Below are 21,254 nucleotides of genomic sequence, written 5' to 3'. Positions count from 1 at the left end.
GGCATGTAAATGGTCTAAATTGACAAAGTTCTCAAGCTGCAGTTCATTATGTTAAAAAATTTAAAAATGCTATTAACAGCCCTTCAAGCAAACATTTAAAATATTTCTCTTTTTCAATTTTTAGAAGGTAACAAGGATGTAATGGTAAAAATCAACAAAGTAAACAAAATTTGATGTTTTATTGACTAATTAATTTAAGATTTTACAGTGTAAAGTTATTACATACTCATCACAACCCCTTGGTGTGATTTCTCATTGAAGTTTTTTCAGCAAAGCATTTTAAATATATTCCATAATAATCATTAAATTTTAAATTACATTTTATATTATCATTAAAAAAACTGTGATTTGGTTTTCATAAAAAACAGCACAGAGGCTTCTCGGCTTTAGGCAACTACAAAATGCTAAAAATAAGTCCTGCAAATTGTAATTTTCATTTTCTGAATGGATATGCTAATTGAAGTAATATGGGAAGGGCTTTTAACCATTTTAAATCTTTGCCTGTGCAACTAGCCAAGATAATTTCTACTGCCAGTCTCACAGAGCGGCTTCGACATGCATATTTAGAGCACATAATAAAACCGGCCGGTCTTTTGCCTCCCATGAAAGAGGCTGAATTTCAAGAAGGTAAAGGGCCCCGTGCAGAATTTCAATTCATTACGGCGTCTGGCTTCACCTGGAGCGCATGGCAGCTTCCAGAGGCATAAAACTGGAGACGGGCCTAAAGAGTGCAATGTGAGATTCTGCACTCACTCCAAATGTATTTGCCCAGGATGTGGTGAGACACTGAAGAGTTGTGGTAACAGCATAAATCTGTATTATTTTTTTCCTTTCTTTGGATTTGGAGGTCAGCTTAGCCTGAGATCTGAGGAAATGTTGAGGCTTTGATGGGAGCATAATTCTTGTTTGCTATGAATAAAAAAGCTATGTGCCATGAATTGAAAGTATCTCTGCATCACTATGACTACAAGGTTGTCTAATGTGCCTAAGTAAAATCAAGGCCGATACTGATATTAATATCGGATCAGTGGGTTTCTAATAAAAAACAACAAATAAATAGCATTTGACATCATGATGTGCCAAAATGTGGCTAAAGTTCCAAACTGTATGAATGTTTTTTTTTTTTTTTTTTTTTACAAAGCACTCTCCGTTAAAGCTGTGGGAAATATGACATATAAAATATAAGCACAGGAGGTTGATTTGATCCAGGTTTAGTGTTATGAACTTCAGTTTGTCTTGTTCTCAGATGCTCTTAATGGCTCATAAAGGGAGCGGCATGTTTGAAATTCATCAAAGTGCGGCTGTCTGCAGCATGGCACTTATTGAATGGCAATATTAACTTCAGCGGTACAGTCGGCATGGCGTAGTTTTTTTTTTTCAATTGTTAATAACCACAGATTTGACTCCAGAAGCCAAATAAATATCAATTTCCCCGCGCTTCTGAACAGCCGCCGTGGTTGACGCTATGGAAACGGTCGGCCCTAATTATGGCGCCTTTACTTACTTCTAATCTGCTTCTTTGCAGCACGCTCCTGTTTAGGGCGCGACAAACAATTGCTGTCGCAGGGCTGAATCATTATCAGGTGTTGGCAGGGTGGCTGTTGACGCAACACCTCAGTAACCTAAGCTACAGTTTGACATCCTCGTATTATAGCAAAAGCAAAGATGTGGTATTCAGACTCCGTAGTTGCTGCGGTGAGAGCCAGCGGCCTCTTAAATCCTCATAAGACGCCGCGGTGTGAGGGAATGGAACGCTGCTTTCAAACGCACCGTATACTGCACAATGCAATTATGTGTGCTTTAATAATAATGTGAACCAGCGATATGTTTCTGCTGCAAATGCACCCCCCTCTCAACCCTGAGGCCCCTGCAGGGGAAGCCTTCGCCAATGAATCACAGTGCTGCAGCTAGGAGCTGACAGCGCTGTCTCTGGCTCAGTATGCACATGCAGCTAGTGCAAGGTCATTGAGGGGAGATTCACCACAACATCTCAGCTACCATTCATCTCACTTATCAATGCATGTGCCACGGTGAATAATCATATCATGATAAATAGGTATTCTTCCCGTTCTAACAAACAGGAACTGCAGATAACACGAGTGAATCTATCTGAATAAAGCAAAGCGTTATTCAGCGTTTGCAGGCATTCAGCCTGAGATAAATTCACGCACACACACTTAAATATATATGTGTATATATTTATATATCTTAGTACACACACACTCTGATAGAAAAGCACCACAAAAAAGCGCTTCTTGAAGATGCCTGTCATCTCCTCCGTCACTATATCCTTCCACCCGGCAACTGCACTTGAACAACGATCACAGCGACGCCGCTCTCATTTTCTTTGACTTCAATAAATAAAACCTCACGCAAAAGCACATCTGAAAGCAGGAAAAGCTATTGCTGCTGGTCGTCGAATAAAAACGAAAATGACTGAATGTCGGTGAGGGTGTGTGTGTGTGTGTGTGTGTGTCTGCGCAGGTTTGTGAGGATGGCAGCTGGGAGAAAAACAAATCCCACGTTGGCAGCAGGTAAATCTAAGGCCACGGACTGTTTTGGTGACGGGCCGGAGTGAGAACGGAGACGGTTGGAGACCGATAACGCTGTGTGGAGGTGAGAGTGCCTGTATCGGAGGAAGGAGGGAAAAGCACATCTATTTATGGAAAGGACAGATGGGAAAACTGCCACGGGAACCACACAGGTATCAATTATTATCTGTATCATTAGGCAATGATGCAGATTCTCATGCTTCCTGAGTGGTTGGCGTGCCGTGTGTGACCTGCAGGTCGCATTCCAACCATGAAGCGAGGATCATTAAAACATCCCCCTGCATTAAAACCTTCCCTTCAAATGTTTTTATTTTAGCTAAATAAACTTCAGGAGATTCGTGAGCAGGCCTATCAAGGTGACAATGTTTGCGGGACGATAAATTATGCCAGAAATTATTGCGATAAATGATATCCAGAATAAAACACAAAAACAAAACAAAACAAAAAAAGATAAAAACTCCACACAAAATCAAAACCCTATGTAAAATGGACTATCAAGTCTCTGAACAAAATTGCCCTTCAAAAAGTAATAATCAACTGTATGTAAATTATCAAGCTCATTTTAATTTATCATGTAATGAACTTATTAGTAGTTTATTGTGACAGACTTATTTGTGAGCATCTAAGGCCACTGTAATGACAAACGTGTGGGAAGGCCTTCCAAATAATTGAAATCAAGAGTCTAATCATTTTTCTGACCAAAAAAGTAAAAAAAAAATAAATACAAATTAAAAAAAAAAAATTGAAAATCAAGAGTCAAAGGATGCAGACAGAGTCTACAAATATTTGTAAAGTAAGTCCTGACCCATCAGGTTCTGGTGGCTGATAGGTCAAAGGTCAGCATTCTGACGGATCTGCACCAAACTTCTGTACTGGTTGCCTTGTCGTAAGCTCAGCTTTATACCTAAATTGAGAAATTGTGCACCGGCCGATGTAAGATCTCAAAGCAGGACTTTTATGACCGTTTAAAAATTGGACGTTGATTTACAATTTACTGTTGCATTATTAAGGTGGAATCATTTATTAACTGTTCAAATCAGAGTAGCACAGATACATTAGTTCTGCTCTAAGCTCAGGAGCATCCAGAGACCTTTGACCTTTTTGTTCTTCAGTGAAAACACTTAAGGCAGTCAGAATATTTCATTTGATTCAATTGGATTTATTCACGTTTGCACTCAAAGCAAGCTGCAGCTACAAAAGTTATCAATGAATAATAAATAATAAAAGTGTCACTGGTCAAGTGCACTGGGAATGTGCCAAAAACTATTTAATATAAATTGAAAAATGAGAAGAATCTAAGCACTACAGGTTGAGTTTAACATGTTTTTTTTTTCTGAAATAGTGGAAAGAATTACAAAGCTTAAGTTAAAAAGAAATAAGCACTGGAATTTCCACAAAAGGTTACATTGTCAAGTAGGCCATACCGCAGTATTTTACATAAAACCAGAATATAATTTAATCTCTTGGCTATTTTCCAGTTCCACCTGAAACTGTTGTGTCATCACTTCCTGTCCACTGCCAAATCAGATGTCTCTTTTCAGTCCCACAGGACAAGTGGACCAGTAACAACTTCCAAATATATCGCAGAGTTATTGTAGAGTTTATACAATCTGTATCATCATGTTTAGTTTTTAATTCTTTACAGTTTATATCAAATTGTCAAGACAACAAAAACCTGGAAGATTTGCATACTGACGGAAACAGGATTTGTACTAGTATTCCTACAGATCTACGGAAAATTATTGACAATTTTCATCATCCTGGAGCAGGTTGGAAATGATTACTCATGACTTATTGATTATTGAAATAATTGTCAACTGATTTAGCAATTGATTAATCATTAATCAATTAAGAAAATTTGCTGAAAGAAAAATATACTGGAGAAGTAAGGAAGTAAAAATTTGTACAAGAAAATACATACATTTTGCATTTAGGACCCAAAACTCTTCAAGTGGCATAATTTTAACTTTACCCAATAAAAAAAATTCCTCTGACTTTTATTATGCTGTTCAATATTTAATCCAAAAAATAACCAAGAAATCACTAAACAGTATTTCTCGAGCTGCAGATTCTTTGCTACAAATAACTAAGGCCACACTAAAGGAATGCTATGCTAATGTATTTTAAGCAATACAATTCTTATTTTCTAAGTCAAAAAAAATGATTGGATCATTTGGTTATTTGCATATTTTGAACTGTTTCTAATACTGTGTAAGAAAGCCTTGAACAGTTAGATGAAACCTGCAGAATGTGCCTTTTTTTAATCCAATTACTCAATGAATCATCAAAAAACTGATTGATTATTAAGATAATTGTTAGCTGCAACCGCACACTAAAATTGGAATTGCATCGATTGTGAAGAAATGAACATTATTTTAAGTATTCTGCCTTTTAGATGTAAAGATTTATGCCATTTTTGTTGCAGACCTGGTAAATAAGAGACAGTATAATTGTATATGTTGTTTCAATTTTACCCATCTACTTTACACTGGATCACCCAGAGACTTTTACTAATGTGAAACCGAAGTGTCACATGCAGCTGTCCCCCTCAATTCCTCAACTTCTCCCTCAATCTGTCTCTTCCTCCCGCGTCTGACTCTTGCCTTCCAGGCAGCTTGCAAGGAAACTGCTCCTACACTTCATCTTCAAATACTGACAAGGTGACAAGCGCAAATTAGGTGCCAATTGCATCGATCTCAGCTTGCTGGTAAACTTATGAAACAGGCAGACACAGTGAGATCCCGGGAAGTAATCTCATTCCACCAAAATCAGTGCAGCACCCAGGGATAAAATTACTTCGAGCTGAAATGGTCAGGACTGCTTGCCGACTGTACGTGTTTAACAGCAAGGGTTCTCAATCTGTGGTGCAAGTACCGCTAATGGTACGTGACATGAAAACCCTTCATGTTACATACCATATTTTTTTATCTGAAAAAAAAAAAAAGATGATTATGTTCTGGATTTACAGTGAACCAGAAAAAGGTTCACTGTGGCCCTCACTGCTGAAACACAACGCTCCAGACAGAAACAACCAATCAGAGTGAGGGGGCAGGTCTTAGCAGTTTCAGTCACTTTTCTGTATGCGCTACTCATATCCTTCCCCCGCACAGCGCATATCATCATTCAAGCTGAACTTTATCAGTTGCTGAAATTGTGCTATTAATGGTGGAAACACATTAAAAAAAAAAGCTTCTAAAATTTCGCATTTATGTTTTGGACCATTGTATGAATAGTGATGTATCAAGTTAGTGCTTGATATGGTGTTATATCAGAACCAGACCAAACTGCAGAACATTTTTTTTGTTTGTTTTACACATGCTGCAACATGACATCCCTCTGTTGTAAAAAATAAGACAAGCACAAAGGCAAAGGTGAGCGAGAACAAAGAAGCAGCTTGGACGTCGGCCTGTTAAATGTGACCTTTTCTTACCAGCCAGTGTTGAACTCGACGTGAGCGTCAAAGAAGCCAACGACAGGAGACGTGGCGGCATTCCAGCCGTGGATCCTGGCTCGGATCAAGCCCTCCCGCTTGTTATTCCTCACAATCTTCACCAGGCCCGGGTAGCGTTTGTTCACGTACTGGTCCAAGTTGAATTTCAGCTCCACTAAAAAAATGAAAAAATAAAAAAACAACAGAAGTAAAATAAAAATAAAAGATTCTCAGGTCCTTTCTGAGTGCAACACTGTCTAAAATGAACTTCAAAAATTGTTGGTCATGTTACACAGAAAGTCAAAGTAACTTAAAAGTTAAAAGTGAATGCTAAATGGAGATTTAGACACGCATCAATCTGTTCCTGAAAAGTGTTATTTCTGTGTAATTTAAGGGAAAATAAATCTTTGGTTTGCATGAATTACACCAAATAAAGAATAACAAATAACAGCAAAAAGGCTTTCTGGTCTTCTCAGTGCTAAAGGCTTTCTGGTCTTCTCAGTGCTGAGTCATTCAAGAAAATAATGGGATGGAATTAGTGGTCCTTAAATAATAATTAAACCTCAAAACACCAATGTGTCACATAATGGTTCCCCATTATATAAACGCTAGATCAAATTTCAAAATGTATAAAATTGCACTCATTACGTTCCGACAGAATGACCCAAAATAAGATTCCTTTGTACTCATTCACACCTACAGGATGCCATACTGCACTCCAGATTTAGATCCCTCTCCATCAGACATCCACCTCACACAGATTCGCAGCTACAAGGTCGACAACAACTCCGGCGTGTTGTTCGAGGATGCTTCAATGCTTGGAAAGAGAGTATCTCACTGAAAAAGTGCTAATTAGAAGAGCAGCAGCACCCTACAATACAACAACAACAGAAATACTAAACAGATGCCTCAGATGCTGTGTTAACTAAATCTACATGTTTATATTCGGTATTAGTTTAAACTGGATTCATATCTGATTCAACAAACGAGGGAAGAAAATCTCTGAAGAAAAAAAAAGTGGATTTTACCTGTCAAACATTACGCTATTTCTAAGCAGGGTTTCTAATACTGTTCTTCGCTATGACCGCTGCAGCAGCATGTAAGATGTTACTCTTTCCACTGCGATCAATAGGGCGAGGCCTGAACAGCGAACAAGTGTATCCTGGTGTAAGGAAGTGAGGATCAAATAAACCTGAGCGTTCAACTCATAAGAAAAAAGATTGCATTTCTCCACAGTGACGCAGCTATTTCAGTCAAAATACAGTCATTGAAACAGGTTGAATCAGATAACAGTAACGATGGCGATCTCTATGTTAATCCAAGACAATGCCTTTATGATCACCATGATTAAGTGGATTGAGGCCTGGCTTTGTTTAGTTTAGAGATGAACAGACAAAAATAACCAGAGTGAATGCAAGGAGCTGTTATGACGATGAATTCGTTTAAGTTATGATGCTTCCCAGATATTCAATTTTTACAACTTTATAAGTTCTCACCCATCCAAGACAAAATAAACAATGATAATAAAAGTTTAAAGCAACTCAAGTTATCATTTAAATAACACATGACTTGTATTGAGAACCACGGCAAAAAATCACAATTTATGAGGAATTTTGTTAGGTGGAGTTACTTTTTAAAACCTGCTTGCATTTAAGTTTTTGTAAAAATGCAGCAGAGATTAGATCTGTGACACTGAACCAAGTTCATATCTAAGCAACATTAGATATGAATGTCTCCTATGGGTCTCAACAAGTTGTTTACTGAGAAAAACACCTTTTGTTATTCATTGTGACTTACTAGTCATTTTGAACACACACACGCAATAAAAAAAAAAATGTAACCATATTTTTCTGTAACTTTGCCAACCCAACCAAAATTGCTCTAAATTTTTTTTCCCTGTTTATGTCCCTGTAATGCTGGTCATTGTCAGTGTTTCTCATCTATTTTTGAGGTCTCTTTACCTACTTCATGTTGTGCTTCTGGTACTTCAGTCAACAGTAATTAGGTGTTGGTGTGGCTTTTGAAACTGAACAAAACAAAATGCTTTGCGAATCACTTTGAATTTTTTATTTTTTTGTGAGAAAAAACCAGGTACTTTGCAGGCAGACATGGCCAGTTGGTTTGAGAAGCAGTTTTCCCCCCTTATAGCTAAAAGCAGCTTTTAAAACCCAGATTTTGCACATGTTCACATTATCTCTCTCATACATTTAAAGTGTCTACTAATCTGAAAAATTCCGTTATTGATCCTTAATAAACTAAAAGTTCTTGGGTTGAAATACGTTTCTAAGCTGCTCTTCAGGCCCCTCGTCCTCTGAGACCAGATCAGACACGATTTGTTTTCTATGCTCCTCAACTCTGAAACAAACTCCATGAAAACCTGACATGCAGAATCGGCTGATTCCTTTAAATCAAGGCTACTAAATTCTCTTTGCAGCAGTTTTTGAATAAATGAAACCCACTAATGAGCTTCTGAAAAAAATCGACGTTTTAACATCTTTGTATTTTATACGACACCTTTATGCTTAAGCTTTATTTTCTTTCTGTATTTCTTTTGATGTTCAGCGCTGCACTTTGAGTTGCTTTGTGCATAAAAAGTGCTGTGCACATGTTGGGATAGAGAAGGAAAAACAGAACAATAGGTTTTTATAGGACTGCTTTTAAATAGGCCAACAAAAAAATGTATGTTTCAATCAAGTAAAATGTAGCCAATATAACTCAACAAAGCCTTTACCCTCTACCAAAGGTTGGAAAACATATCTGCTGGCTTGTTTAGAAGATTATGCTTAATTATGCCACCTACATTGGATTCTGCGTAAAGAGCTGCAATGAAAATTTCAACAAGACCAAACAGCTGGAGGGGATCCCCTTTAATATTAACAAGTCATATATATTCGCATCATGTCTTTTTCAGTAACGAAATGTAACAAAGCACAGAGATCTGAAATATTCTCATAGTCATACAGCAACGTGCTACAGTTCCAGTGGAGAAGAAATTTTCTTTCAACTGAGACGATTGTTTGGGATTGGAAACAGGCAGGCACGCCTAGCAGTTAATAAAACAGAAAAAAGGGGCATTTTGAAACAAATATATATTTTTAAAATGTACCTTTTATTTTAAATCGACATGTTAAAATATTTATTTTAACTAGTATAAAAATATTTATACTAGGGATGCACAATATCATCGGCATGATATCAGGATCGGCTGATATTAGCTGTAAAATATAATTTTAGTTATAAAGGGGGAAAAAATGCTTCTCAAACCAACTGGCCAAAATAAATTAGCGACATCGAAGCCGTTATATTTGACAAACCAGTGACAATGATTCCTGCAGCACAGAACAATCTCATAAGAAACTGAGAGCATTAATGCACGACTGATGTGTTTTTCATGCGTTGCCCCTGAGCAGGTTTGTGCTCAAACCTGCTCAGGTTTGAGCACAAAGGTTAACAGTGCACATGGTTAACCTTGAAGGTTAACCATGTGAGTGTCATTGTCTTAGAGAGAGCGGATGTCAGGAATACATTTGACATTAAATGTAGGGCAAGTTGAAAGTGTTACATCATTTTCAGCTTCCTTTTATCATTTGCATTTGATAGCAGCATAAAGTGACAAAGATGATGCAGTATATTAATTCCACAGTAGAAAAAAGTCATAAAGTTTCAGTAAGTAGGTACAGGGAAAAAATATCGCTATCGGTATCGGTTACTGGTCAAATGTGTTTTAGTATATCGGCACATTGGATATTGAACAAAAAATCTAATATTGTGCAATTCTGATTTTTATCTTTCTCTATAGACATTACAAAAATAAGGACACTAATCCAGCCATTTTATATTGCTGCTGGCCAACTTTCTTTATGTTTCCACAGTATTTTGACAATTTCTGTTTTGTGATCAGACCTATGTAGTTGTGGCTGGAAGGTCTACTTTCCATCACCCTAATCTTTAGCTCCCTCCTATCAGATTCTAGTCAGATTTCTTGTTGCGATGCCGCAAAATGCTAATTATACTTTCAGTCCAAAGACACGCATTTGTAAAATTAGAAGATTACTTTTAACCATAAATCTGCCAGAGGCAGCATTAATTCATCTCATGCTGTGCTTTTTAGACACTTTGCACTGATAAAGACTCACCCTCCTTTGCATGCTAATTGCAGCGCCTGCAACTGATGGCCTCTAGCCCAGCGTTTCTGTATATTCAGCTGACGATTATTTGACCACTTGCACACACAAACTGACGTTTATTCATTCAGCGTTCATCTCCAGATTATTTAGTACTGAAAAACAAAAGTTAGCTCGCGCCGAAAGTAATTTACCAACCTCTGATGCTGTAGAATATTGTGCTTATTAAACTTTACACACACACTGTGCAGAATGGAGGCAAATAAAACACATGCACATCAATGTGTCAGGAGCTGATCTTCCAAAGAATCAGCTTATTTCCTTATTCAAAATGGCCTTTTAATGCCTCATTTACGAGGCAATGCGGCTTGCTAAATTGAACACTATATAATTGTACTTCTTCCAATGTGAAACTGTGACTTGAAGGTCAAAAAAAAAGCAACTTAAGTTAATTTCCTCTACAATACGCAAAGCCATGTGCCAGTAGGAAAATGAATCGAATCCCTGCATTTAGAGGTCTGAATGGATTTAGGGCAAAGTTATTTTAATTTTGACCTTTTCCTTTCAAAGCAATAACACGTCTTCAATAAAAAACACATGGATTCTCATAATGTTCTTAACTAACACATGCATTTAAAAGAAGTAATGAAGGACCATTTTTCATCTTGACCCAAGAGGAGAAAGGCATTCGATTCCTTTTGGTCAGGGTGTAATATTTTCCCAACGAACATAATAATCCGGCGTTCCCTCAGAAACTCACGCTGTTCAACATACATAAAGAAAAGCCTCTTGTTCAAGGGCTGCTGTGTTACAAACAATGTGCAGCGTCCCCGATGATGCATTTCTCTACTAATGTATTTATTCCTGCTGTAATATTACATCTAGCGTCCTTGGTGCTCGCACTCGCTGCCGGCTGTCCTCGGCGGAAGCAACGCGTGCGTGTTGCAGTGAGGTTCGCAAATTGCTGTCTGTGTTTTATTGGAGGATTGATGGTTGTTTGAGCTTCTCCTCTGGGTTACTGCTGAGCGTTCCACTTTCTGAAAGAGAGATTAATAAGGACGCTTGTGGGACACCGCCTCTGAGTGGTATCCACACCTAGCTGCTGACATTGGCTTGCAATATAAATCAGCCGGTGAGAGAAAAAAAAAAAAATGCCAGTCTAATCCCTCGCCTGTGTGATTGAGGACACACAGTGAGCGGAAGGATTGTCAGGAGTCCTTTTCCTGCTGAAGGTCTTAATATATTGTGGCGTGTGCTGTAAGGAAAGAGGTTGAACTTAAAAGCATTGACCCTGGAAGAAAACAAGTGTTAGCTTCTGGCAGTGTATTAAAGCAACGGACGAGTCGCTACAACCTTCCCTTTAATGTTGTTCCTTTGAGGATTCCTTTCATTTAGGGCTCTCTGGTGTTTCTACATTAGCAAATGTAGTTATTTCATCATTTCTTAAAGAAAAATCAAGCAAGAGTGAAATACTGGGGCAAAACTAGATCCACTGAGCAACAGGAGGGTAACAACATGCCGACCCATTCCTGTGCCCACTTCAGTTGTACGTCCATAGGACATCGGTAAGGTACAGTTAGGTCAGAACTACATAACACAGTCCATTGATTAGGGGACAGAAAATTGCGACTGCTTCCAACAAGAATGAGACTTACTAGGGCGTTTCGTTGTCCGCTGTTAGAAATACCGAACCAACCCATGTCAAACCACTCAGTGTCATGCTACTGAGTGGAACTGAGCCGTTGGTTCCAAATGTTACTTCATTAAAAAATTAATTAAACAAGAAATCTCTACTTTTACATTCTATGTTACATGAGTTATTGCTAAAAACCGGATTTTGGCTCCCCAAGTAAACAAGCATCTTTGAAGTTTTATGTGCTCCGACTGAAGGTCCAAAGCCAGTTCAGCATGACACCTTGAGGACCAGCATGACCTGCAGCTGCAGCATATTTAAAGCTTTTAGACTGTAATCGTTATTGGACTTTGCCGGAAAAGAGAAATGCAGGAGAACAACCTCCTTAGCCAATAGTTAAAAAGAGAAAGAAAGAAAAGAAAACGCACTGAACACTTTTTAAGACGCTTATGAAATATAGATGGCTTTTCAAACCTGCAAGTGAAACGTGAAAGATTAATAAATATTCAACATGCAGTAGTATGAATGGAAGCAAATTTATAGCAGACTCTTTAAGGAATAATATGGTGTTGAAGGGAAAACTTGTTTGAGAAAATTATTGGAGAAACATCACCGAATGACTATAGTGAACTACTGAAAAAAGGCCTAGAAGTCATTCATACACTTATGTTACTTCATACAATGGTTTGTCACTTACTAAAAAAAAGGTTTTTATGAAAATTACTCTTCAAGATTCACAACTATCATTTCCAGTACACTGTGGTACTGTTGTAAAATGATTTCTTACAGAAAGAAAAAAATAAAGTTCTGAAACTTTTCTAATTCAAATATGTTGATTAAAGTTAGTCTGTGCAAAGCAAAGTTTACAACAAGGGTCTGGTTTTTACCAGAGGAGCTGGAACTCTGAGCTATTGAGAAACGATTGCTTCCTGAAGCCGAAGACTGTTCAAGTTTTAAATTTTACCCGACTGCTAAAGTTCAGCCGCGACGTATGTCACACAACTCTACGAAGCTTACAGAAAATTGCCTGCACTGCCAACAAGCATCCTGAACTGCGAAAAGAGAAGCGCCAAGTCGCACAAAAAGGCTGTTCATGTTGATTCATTATTTGGAAGAGCAGCCAGCATGGACTGAGTAGCTTTATTTCCTTCCTCCACTGTCATTTCCAAAACTGTCTGCAGTTTGACATCTGCAAGTCAAACCACCGACACCCAGATCATTACACGACTTTTTGAAAAACATGGATCTTTTCGGTGTGTTTTTTTTCTAAAGTGCTGCTTCCAGAGGTGGATCTACTTATCTTCTGTGGGTGTGCTGTTGTCAGCCTTCCTGAGTTCTGTATTTGTTCCTTCTTTGGTGAAGTGAATGTTTCTTTCCTGTACTTTAAAACCAACTTTAAAAGTGGAAGTTTATGCTGAGATGTACTTGTAACCTTCGGGAGCAAGCTTGGCCGCAGACTAAGAACAGACCCTGGCTTGGAGGCATGACATAAAGGAATAGAGTTAAGTGGAAAAGCTTCAAGATATTGAAGCTTTTGACTTTTTGCACGGGAGTTGCAATAGAACTTTTGTTGAATCCTGTTCAATGACAATAAATGCTATTCTATTCTATATTGTGCCATTTCTTTCTTTCTATTTATAACCACTGTGCACATAACCACAGCCAAGACAAACCACTCAGGCACATAACATTTATATAAGGGAAGGCTGAAAAATGGCAGCTAAGACAGAGATTCGTTAACATTCGTTTGAACGTTGACATCAAGACATTTGGGTGTTGTGATGGTAGCCTGACAACGACTCAGATCATTAGATGCACCGTCAGAGGCGGCTCAAAAAATAACTTAATAAAAATGATCATATATATTTTTTTAAATTCTAATTTCCAAACTAAAATATATTTTCTTATGCCAAAAGGCAATATGATTTTTTAAATTCTCTTTTCACCCAAATGTAAAGATTACTAGCCTTTCTTGTATTGTGTCACACTACATGGTAGGTAAAGGGCTGCAGGTGTAAATGTCTGTGAATAAAATTCTGCATTTTCATAGTGACATTTTCTGTTGCCGTGTCGGATAAATTTTTCTGCCAAGCGTTAACAAGCCAATCCTATGTTCACAAGCTTTAGCAGCACTAAATGTACACAATGATTAGGTCATTTATCATCACTTAAATTTAATTTTATGAGCTGTACTCAACTGCTGCTAAGTTTATCTCCTGTTTTCATTATATGAATCATTAACTCATAAATTGGTGCTGCAACAGGATCCTGTAGGCTTTATTAGGCCTTCCTGTGCTTTTAGCGCCGCGAACAACAATAACCTGGAGTAATTCTGGTTGACACGAGGCAAAAAGGTAATCAATGGGAGCGGAAATGCTAAGTAAGATTGCTGCAGCTGTTGCTGTGAATGAACCTCTCCATCACCAGCCGAATGTCACTGCCTGTCCCAGAAACCGAACGTGTTACTTGAGCTGAGGCAGGGCCCTCCTGAAAAGGTCATGCTGATGTTAATTTGGCAATGTTGCAGCGGAGCAGTCACCGAAAATCTGCTCACGCTTCAGCAGGAGTCGGCGTTATTCCGACGAGAGGAGCTGACAGTCGTGGTAAAGACCTGAAAGTGACCTTTTATTAAAGATACAAGAGGCAAACGGACGGTGAAAACACCTCGAGGTCGTTTAGCAACATCGCACGGAACCGTGGAAGCAAATTTGGTATCAATTTTAATTGGTTACTTTTCTGTGGGTAAAGACTGTTTTGCTTTGACATTACTAATGAGTTTCCGTGCCTGGAGCATCACTGTGACAATTAGGCAATCTCTTTAACATTTAATTAGTGGGAATAGAATTTATTTATTCATTCATTTTTAAAAAAACAACAACAAAAAAAACAAGATAATTAGACAGCCAAGTTATTTGTTGATAAAAATAGGTGGCTGCTTTTCATACTTTTAAGATGTAGGTCATTTATCACGTTTTTACTTTTTTGTTGCACGTTTTTACTTTTTTGTTGCACGTTTTACCCTCATTAAAATATTAATATCAAACAAAGATTTAAAAGTTTTTTTTTTCATTTATTAATGTAAAAAATAACTATCTGAACCAACCTGGTAAAATGTGAAAAACTAATCACTCCCTAAATTACAGCCTTTAAGAGTTTGTGTTAAGCAATGGCACTTTCACATGTGTTAGCCTGTGTCTAAGGTTGCTTTAATTGTGTCAGAGGAATATGTGCCAAATTATCTCACTTGGTCTTATGGTTGGACTTTAACTAGGCCACTCAAAAACTTTCATTTAGTTTTTTTTATATTATTTCAGTGGTGCCCAAGTGTGCAGCAGTTGGGTAACGCAAACCCATTTTCAAAAAGAAATGTGTTTTAAATAACCGTCGGTAATTTGGCAAATGGTAATTTGAATAAGTCAGAGGTTGTTTTATAACCTCACCTTGCCCACCCCGACCTTCCTGTGCACAGCACATGCTGGAAATAAAAAGAAGAGGTTCATCCAGCCTAATGACCAGAGGCTAAAAGAAATGTTACTGTGAGTTATTAAATATTTATACACCAGGAGAACAGAATATCACAGTATGCTAATGCATAAGTCCTGAAAATTTTGATGGAACTTGAAAAATGCTTAAACTGCATTTCTTTTTCATGAACTGTTAGCTGTACCAATACTTGAAGCACAAGATGTTTTATTCAAATTAAGTTTTTCAGCCACCAGTTTTATTTCTTAAAGAATGTATTTTATGATAAGAAAAGGGATTCTATAGTTTTACTTTTTAAAAGGTATTTGTTATAATAATATGTAATAACTTGAATCTCGATGCCCTGAGGTTCCCACATTTTGTTGTGCAATAACACTGAGGTATTAGTTCCCACTTTCCACTTACTTCACAAAGTCAAGAAGTCCTTTGCTGACATTAAATTAATTATGGCTGATTTAAGTTATCCCTGAGCAGTCATAACAATAAACAAACACAGCTGTTACTTGCTCTGAAACTACTTCAAGATTTCACTTCACTCCATTTCCTTACCTGAAAACACCTGGCCCTGTTCTGCTGGGGATTTAAAGACTTACCTCTTACCAATGTAAAACGTCAAAGTCTCTCCGGTGACAAAATGGTATAATCACTCATTTTCAAAAATGACAACATGCATTTGAAGCTAACGAGGGAATGTATGCGAAGGAAGCTTCAACCAGGCTGTTGTCATCGAAGCATTAATACAACATGACTGGCCGTGTAACCAATGTAGCAGGCTTCGTTTTCATGACAAGATTTTGAGCCAACCAAATCAGTTTCTGAGGGTGAGAAAACACGAACCCAAACCCTCACAAACAGACAGGCTATACATAAGAAAAGTAGAGAGCCAGATTTATATCTTTCAATCTCTTAGCATTTCGGATATTTTGGATAGACGCTACATCTAAAACAACTCAAGTGTAAATTGTCATGTCAGATTGCAGTTTTCCAGAGTGTTCTACTTTTAAGACTTTATAAGATACTACAAATTACAGGGTGAAAATAGCAATATAAATAATTTTTTATCATTATACATTATATTTCCGTGATGTGACCACACGTCACTGAGTACGGGGTACCTGATCCTTTTATATAGATCGACAGGTCCCAGTATGACTGGTGTCAGAGACGTTGGCCTCCACTCAGAACTCGTTTTCCGTGAGAGTTGGACTCTTTGTTCCATACCTTTATGGAGTAAATTTCTGGGCTCAGTGAAGGTTTTGAGTGGAGCCATTTTGCCTGAGCCCTCAGGACCAGGTGTCTGTTTTTTGCAAGCAAAGAGGTTCTGTTGGCTTCATCAGTCCGTGACCTCCAGCTTTCACTGGAAAAGCCGAGTGCGCAGCGACCAGAATAAAAATCACCAATTCAAAATCCCAGACCATGGTCTTGAACCGGAAAAGGATGGAGTGCTTTCTCCAGGTATGAAGGCCTGCCTCAAGTGGAGGAGTTTTAAGTATCTCAGGGTCTTGTTCTCAAATGAGGGAAAAATGTAGCAGAGATTGATGGAGGGATCAATCTCAGAGCACTGGCATTGCGTGCTCTGTAATGCCCGTGCTGTACTAGTTTGAAGTGGTGAAGAGAGAGCTGAGCTGAAAGGCAAAGCTCCTGATTTACCAGTCAATCTATGTTCCTGCCCTCATCTGTGATCACAAGCTCTGGGGGCTGACTGAAACAGTGACATACAAGTGGCTGGAATGTGTTTCCTCCACAGGGTGTCAATCAGCTTTTGTGTTTGCTTATGATGAAATCTTGTTTTACTCGGGCATTCCTCGTCTTGATTTGCATTTGCACTTTATGCTTGCTTTTGACATACATTCAAATTAGGTCATTTTTAAGTGTACTTTAGAAAACAAATCTAAACCCATTAAGCCTAAATTTGAGGGCTGCCAGATCTAAAGAGGGGAGTGGTGTCGGTTTCTGTTTCTGTCTCTTCACTGGCTTTTAACTGTCTCCTCTTTGGAAGGAAGGCAGTGAGCTCCTCAGCGGGGAGCAGAAACCAGGCACCGGTGAATCCTCATCAGCCTTCACTCAGTATGCGATTGAAGCACCATTTTCCTCTGCAGATCCTAAACGAGGCAGGTTTGTTGCTTTGTGCCAAGTTGGGGAGCAGCCCGGTGTGGTCGGTAACCCAGCTGACGACCCGTCAGCCCTCCAAATGGAAAAGCTCCTGGGATGTGGAACCAAAACGCTGTCAGCTGGTGTGGGCGTCACAGCATAGATGGAACTAAAGGATTTGCCCACATCGCTATGGAGACAGCAGTATGCAGCAGCTTAAAGAAGGATGGATAAATCCCATGCCCCCTTTCCTTCGTTCTTGTTTTTAAGCTATTTTAAAACCCTCACACTGATGTGTTCACCTCGGGAGTTATTCACTCTTTCTTCTGCTACTCAGACACATAGAACAGATGGAGGCAAAATGTAAAATCACGTCATCTACACCCCATTTTATCTACCAAAAAGTAATTGAAACGATTGAATAACCAAATCTATAACACTCTGATAACCTCTGGATAGTTTGATGCGCAATTTGAAAAGCAACTTGATGAGATGTTTGTACAAATATATAAAAAAAGATAAAAATAGGTATCTACCAAGGTTGTCTTGTACTGATTCACTGATTATATATTTTTCTGTCTTGCTACTTTTTTTTAAAGGAAGTTGTAGCTTAATTTGGATTTAATGTCATAAACAATAAAATGACCTCACCGCTGTCACTGTTGTCGTCTACCAAAATGATCTCCTTCAGCAGGTGTGCCGGCGTGTGGTTGACCACGCTGTGGACGGAGCGGAGGATCACCGACAGCGCCTCGTTCACGAAGATGAACACGACGGAGATCTGAGGAAGGTCCTCCGGGTACGTCAACTGCTTACACCTGATGGAACAAAAAAAAACATGTAAAAGTTGATTTTTAGCCTCTGCCAAAAATATTTTTCTAATTTTAGAATCGTAACATCTGGTGAAATTAACAACAATAACATAGTTTCTGCTTTTCCTGTGTTTGATCACATCAGATCGTCTATGAGAAGAAAAAGACAAAATTTCAATGTTAGCTAATGTTTTGTTAGCTAAAACAATGAAAACAAATAAGCTTGTCCATTTTCTTTTGTCAGATTGTTATAGTCACTGACACATTTATTTCTGTGGTGCACATTATTTTGACTTTCTCCCCAAAATAAAATGTATGCTTCTGAAACAATGTCTCAGTATGAGAGCAAGTAAAAACCAAAAGAAAATGGTTTACTTTGAAGAATTAGTTCTATCTGATTAAATTAAGGCTACTCTGCAGCACCTGCAGGATATGTCTCACAATTAATTCAAGTATTTTGTTTGCTTTGTTTTTACATTTTATATCTAGACAGTATTGTAAATAAGCAAAAGAGTACATAGTCGCAACATATTTTGCTCTTTTATAGGTTTCAGGTTTTCCCTTATGTCAACCTCTGACCCTTATACTGCATCTTTTCTCATACACTGATAGAAACTGAGATTTGGAGGCATTTCAAAGTACTTAAAATCTGTCTCCTTTTTATTCAGTGGTAGGAATACACCAAGAAGCGCTGTGAACTTTGGCCTAATATTTCATCTGCTAGCATTGCCTAACTCAGAGGTTTGTGGATTTAATTCTCAAAGCTCCAAATCTGATTTCTAGATAAGATCAAAGAGTCAAAACAACTGCTGGATGTTTTTTTTTCTCCCTCCGGATAAATAAAATCAACATCTACAAACTGCATTTGAACATATTTTTGAAGACAGTTTTGATTGAAGAGCTGAAATATTTAAGTATAAAGATGCATGTAGACAATTGAAAAAAAAAAAAAAAACGTTTTCTGGTCAAATTCACAAATTACAAAGTTACACAAAATGTCGAGTATTTCAGTGGATTAAATGTTTTAATGTGACCAATTCATTATTCCATGTGTATTTTTGAGACAACAGAAATCATAAGGCTTCAACAAACAAAAAAAGTGTTAACAGGATACATATTGACGTGGCATTATGTCTGAATCTGCATCTGTGTTTTGAGAATTGCCATTCTTTACAACAGTACCTGTAGATTTAGAAAGTGCACAGGAAAGGCTTACAGACTCCAAAAAATATAACCCAACCCAGATTAACCAGATCCTTCTGTCCAATTTAAGGCCAAATATGATTACGATGCAGGATCAAATTTCTCATCTCTGTATGGTAATTTCTTTCCCTCTCCATTTTGGCCTTTCATCCTCTATTTAATCTCACATAATAACTCTAAAATAACCTCTTTTTTTCAAAATGTGTTATTAAAACCCAAGTTCAACTTACCACTTAACCAACACTAAATAAGACAAACTGCACACTGATATCAGGTCCACCAAACCGCTGCAGTCTTTTTAAGAGATGCTTGGGGGATTTTTTTCTCACATATTTGCACCAGCTTTGAAGTAAAATACAACACAGCTGACCAGACCACGGCACTTAGCAGCTGCTGAAGCAATTGGCTATCTCAGGCACATACATGGAATGTGTTAGTGCAAACCCAATTAGGCTTTGAATGCTGAAGCTGGAAGAAAGAAAAAAAAAGTAAACATTTTCCACCATCTTTCTCCATGTTTTCTTGTACCCTACTGAGGAGGCTGAATCACTATGTAGGACTAATGAGGTGACTATTACCAACAGAGGAGAATTATTTGCACGACAATGAATCATTTGTGTTTCTCTGCAAGAAAATTTATCAGAGTAAATTAGCTAAAATAGAAACAAATCCATGTGGTAAGTTGAGCTTTAGTGATTTTTGGCTTAACTTTGAAGGCAGCAGATGTAAAAAACAAACAAACAGATTTTTTAACAAACTTCAAACCAGGCATTTACCAATGTGATCCCAATGTGGACATTATCACACATCCATTTTATGCATGTGTGATAATGCTCAGAGACATCCCCCAGTTCCTTTCCGTAAAGTGCAGGGTTTCCCCCCAGGGTATTATGCAGATTGTTTGACATGCAGCTTGTTGCCATCAGTTGAAAGAAGCACTGAAACACTTTTTTGCAGTGTGTGGCAGATATTAGCATTAACACTAGTATCGGCATCGCTTGCCTATTTTTTCTTCTACTTCACAGTTATTCTAACTTGGATTGGTCGATACGGCTGAAAAGTGCATCACAATATGAGCATTTCATCTCAGTCAATATTGACAATGATTAATTCGTTTTTTTGTTGTAAATATCTGAAAAACTGCCGTACTGGTGGTGTGACCGTTCCTCTTTTAGCCACAGTTGTCACTAAACGCCATTGCTTTTTTATTTTAAAGCAGTTATGAAGCAAGGTGGTGAAACCTGAACCTGCTGCTGCGCATGTTACGCAATGAGTTGTTGCTAGGTAACCAAAGAGGGAGTGAGTTAGTCGATGCCTTGTTCAACGTCTCATGAGAGCTTGAGGGGCTAAAGTATTTCCTCTTCCCCCAGAATGTTGTGCAGTTCTGGACTGAAGTTCAGTCCAGAACTGTGTTGAATTTTCTCTATTCACTTTGATCACATGTTTATATTATTATTGGCTTGTTGTCCTGCTCTAATTCCCACTTTATGTCATTTGGGTTTTATGCAACTCAAATGACATACAATGAAGTTTGTGGTGCTTACATGTCAAGAGGAGGGAAAAAAAGTTCAAAGAGAGTGAATACTTTTTGCACGCCGGCCCGGTGACTGCTTTTCCTGTCTTGCTATGAGCCATCTGAACTCCACCGGTGCTTGGCTCCCAGATAGCAGCGATAACTGGGACACAGCAGCATCCACGGTGTCAGGCCCCTGGGGGACGGCTCCACAGCAGATGGATCTCAGCATGGTGCTAAAGTTATATCCTCCTTCCCTTACCCAGAAAACCTTCCTGGAGCTCTGCAGCAACTGGTTTGTGTGGGTGAATTTTAGTGCGTGAATGTATGTGCGTGTGAGTGTGTGTGTGGAAGGGCTTGAGAAGATTCTCACCTTCAGTGAAAAGCGTCGGCCAAAGACGGCATGGGATGAC

General features: G+C 38.3%; 1 protein-coding gene across 1 annotated transcript in view; it reads right to left on the bottom strand.

Moving 5' to 3' along the window:
• galnt9 (polypeptide N-acetylgalactosaminyltransferase 9) overlaps positions 1 to 21,254 on the bottom strand; it is a 102,275-nt gene that overhangs the window by 51,777 nt on the left and 29,244 nt on the right. The window contains exons 3-4 of the mRNA XM_055050575.1: positions 17,965 to 18,131; positions 5,983 to 6,157 (exon numbers count right to left, since the gene is read on the bottom strand). Coding sequence (XP_054906550.1) covers positions 5,983 to 6,157; positions 17,965 to 18,131 — 342 coding nt within the window. The remainder of the gene's footprint in view (positions 1 to 5,982; positions 6,158 to 17,964; positions 18,132 to 21,254) is intronic.

The sequence above is a fragment of the Poeciliopsis prolifica genome, unplaced genomic scaffold, assembly GCF_027474105.1.
Source record: "Poeciliopsis prolifica strain line A6 unplaced genomic scaffold, Auburn_PproV2 SCAFFOLD031, whole genome shotgun sequence".
Taxonomy (NCBI): domain Eukaryota; kingdom Metazoa; phylum Chordata; class Actinopteri; order Cyprinodontiformes; family Poeciliidae; genus Poeciliopsis; species Poeciliopsis prolifica.
This window is presented reverse-complemented; position numbering and strand designations above follow the sequence as displayed.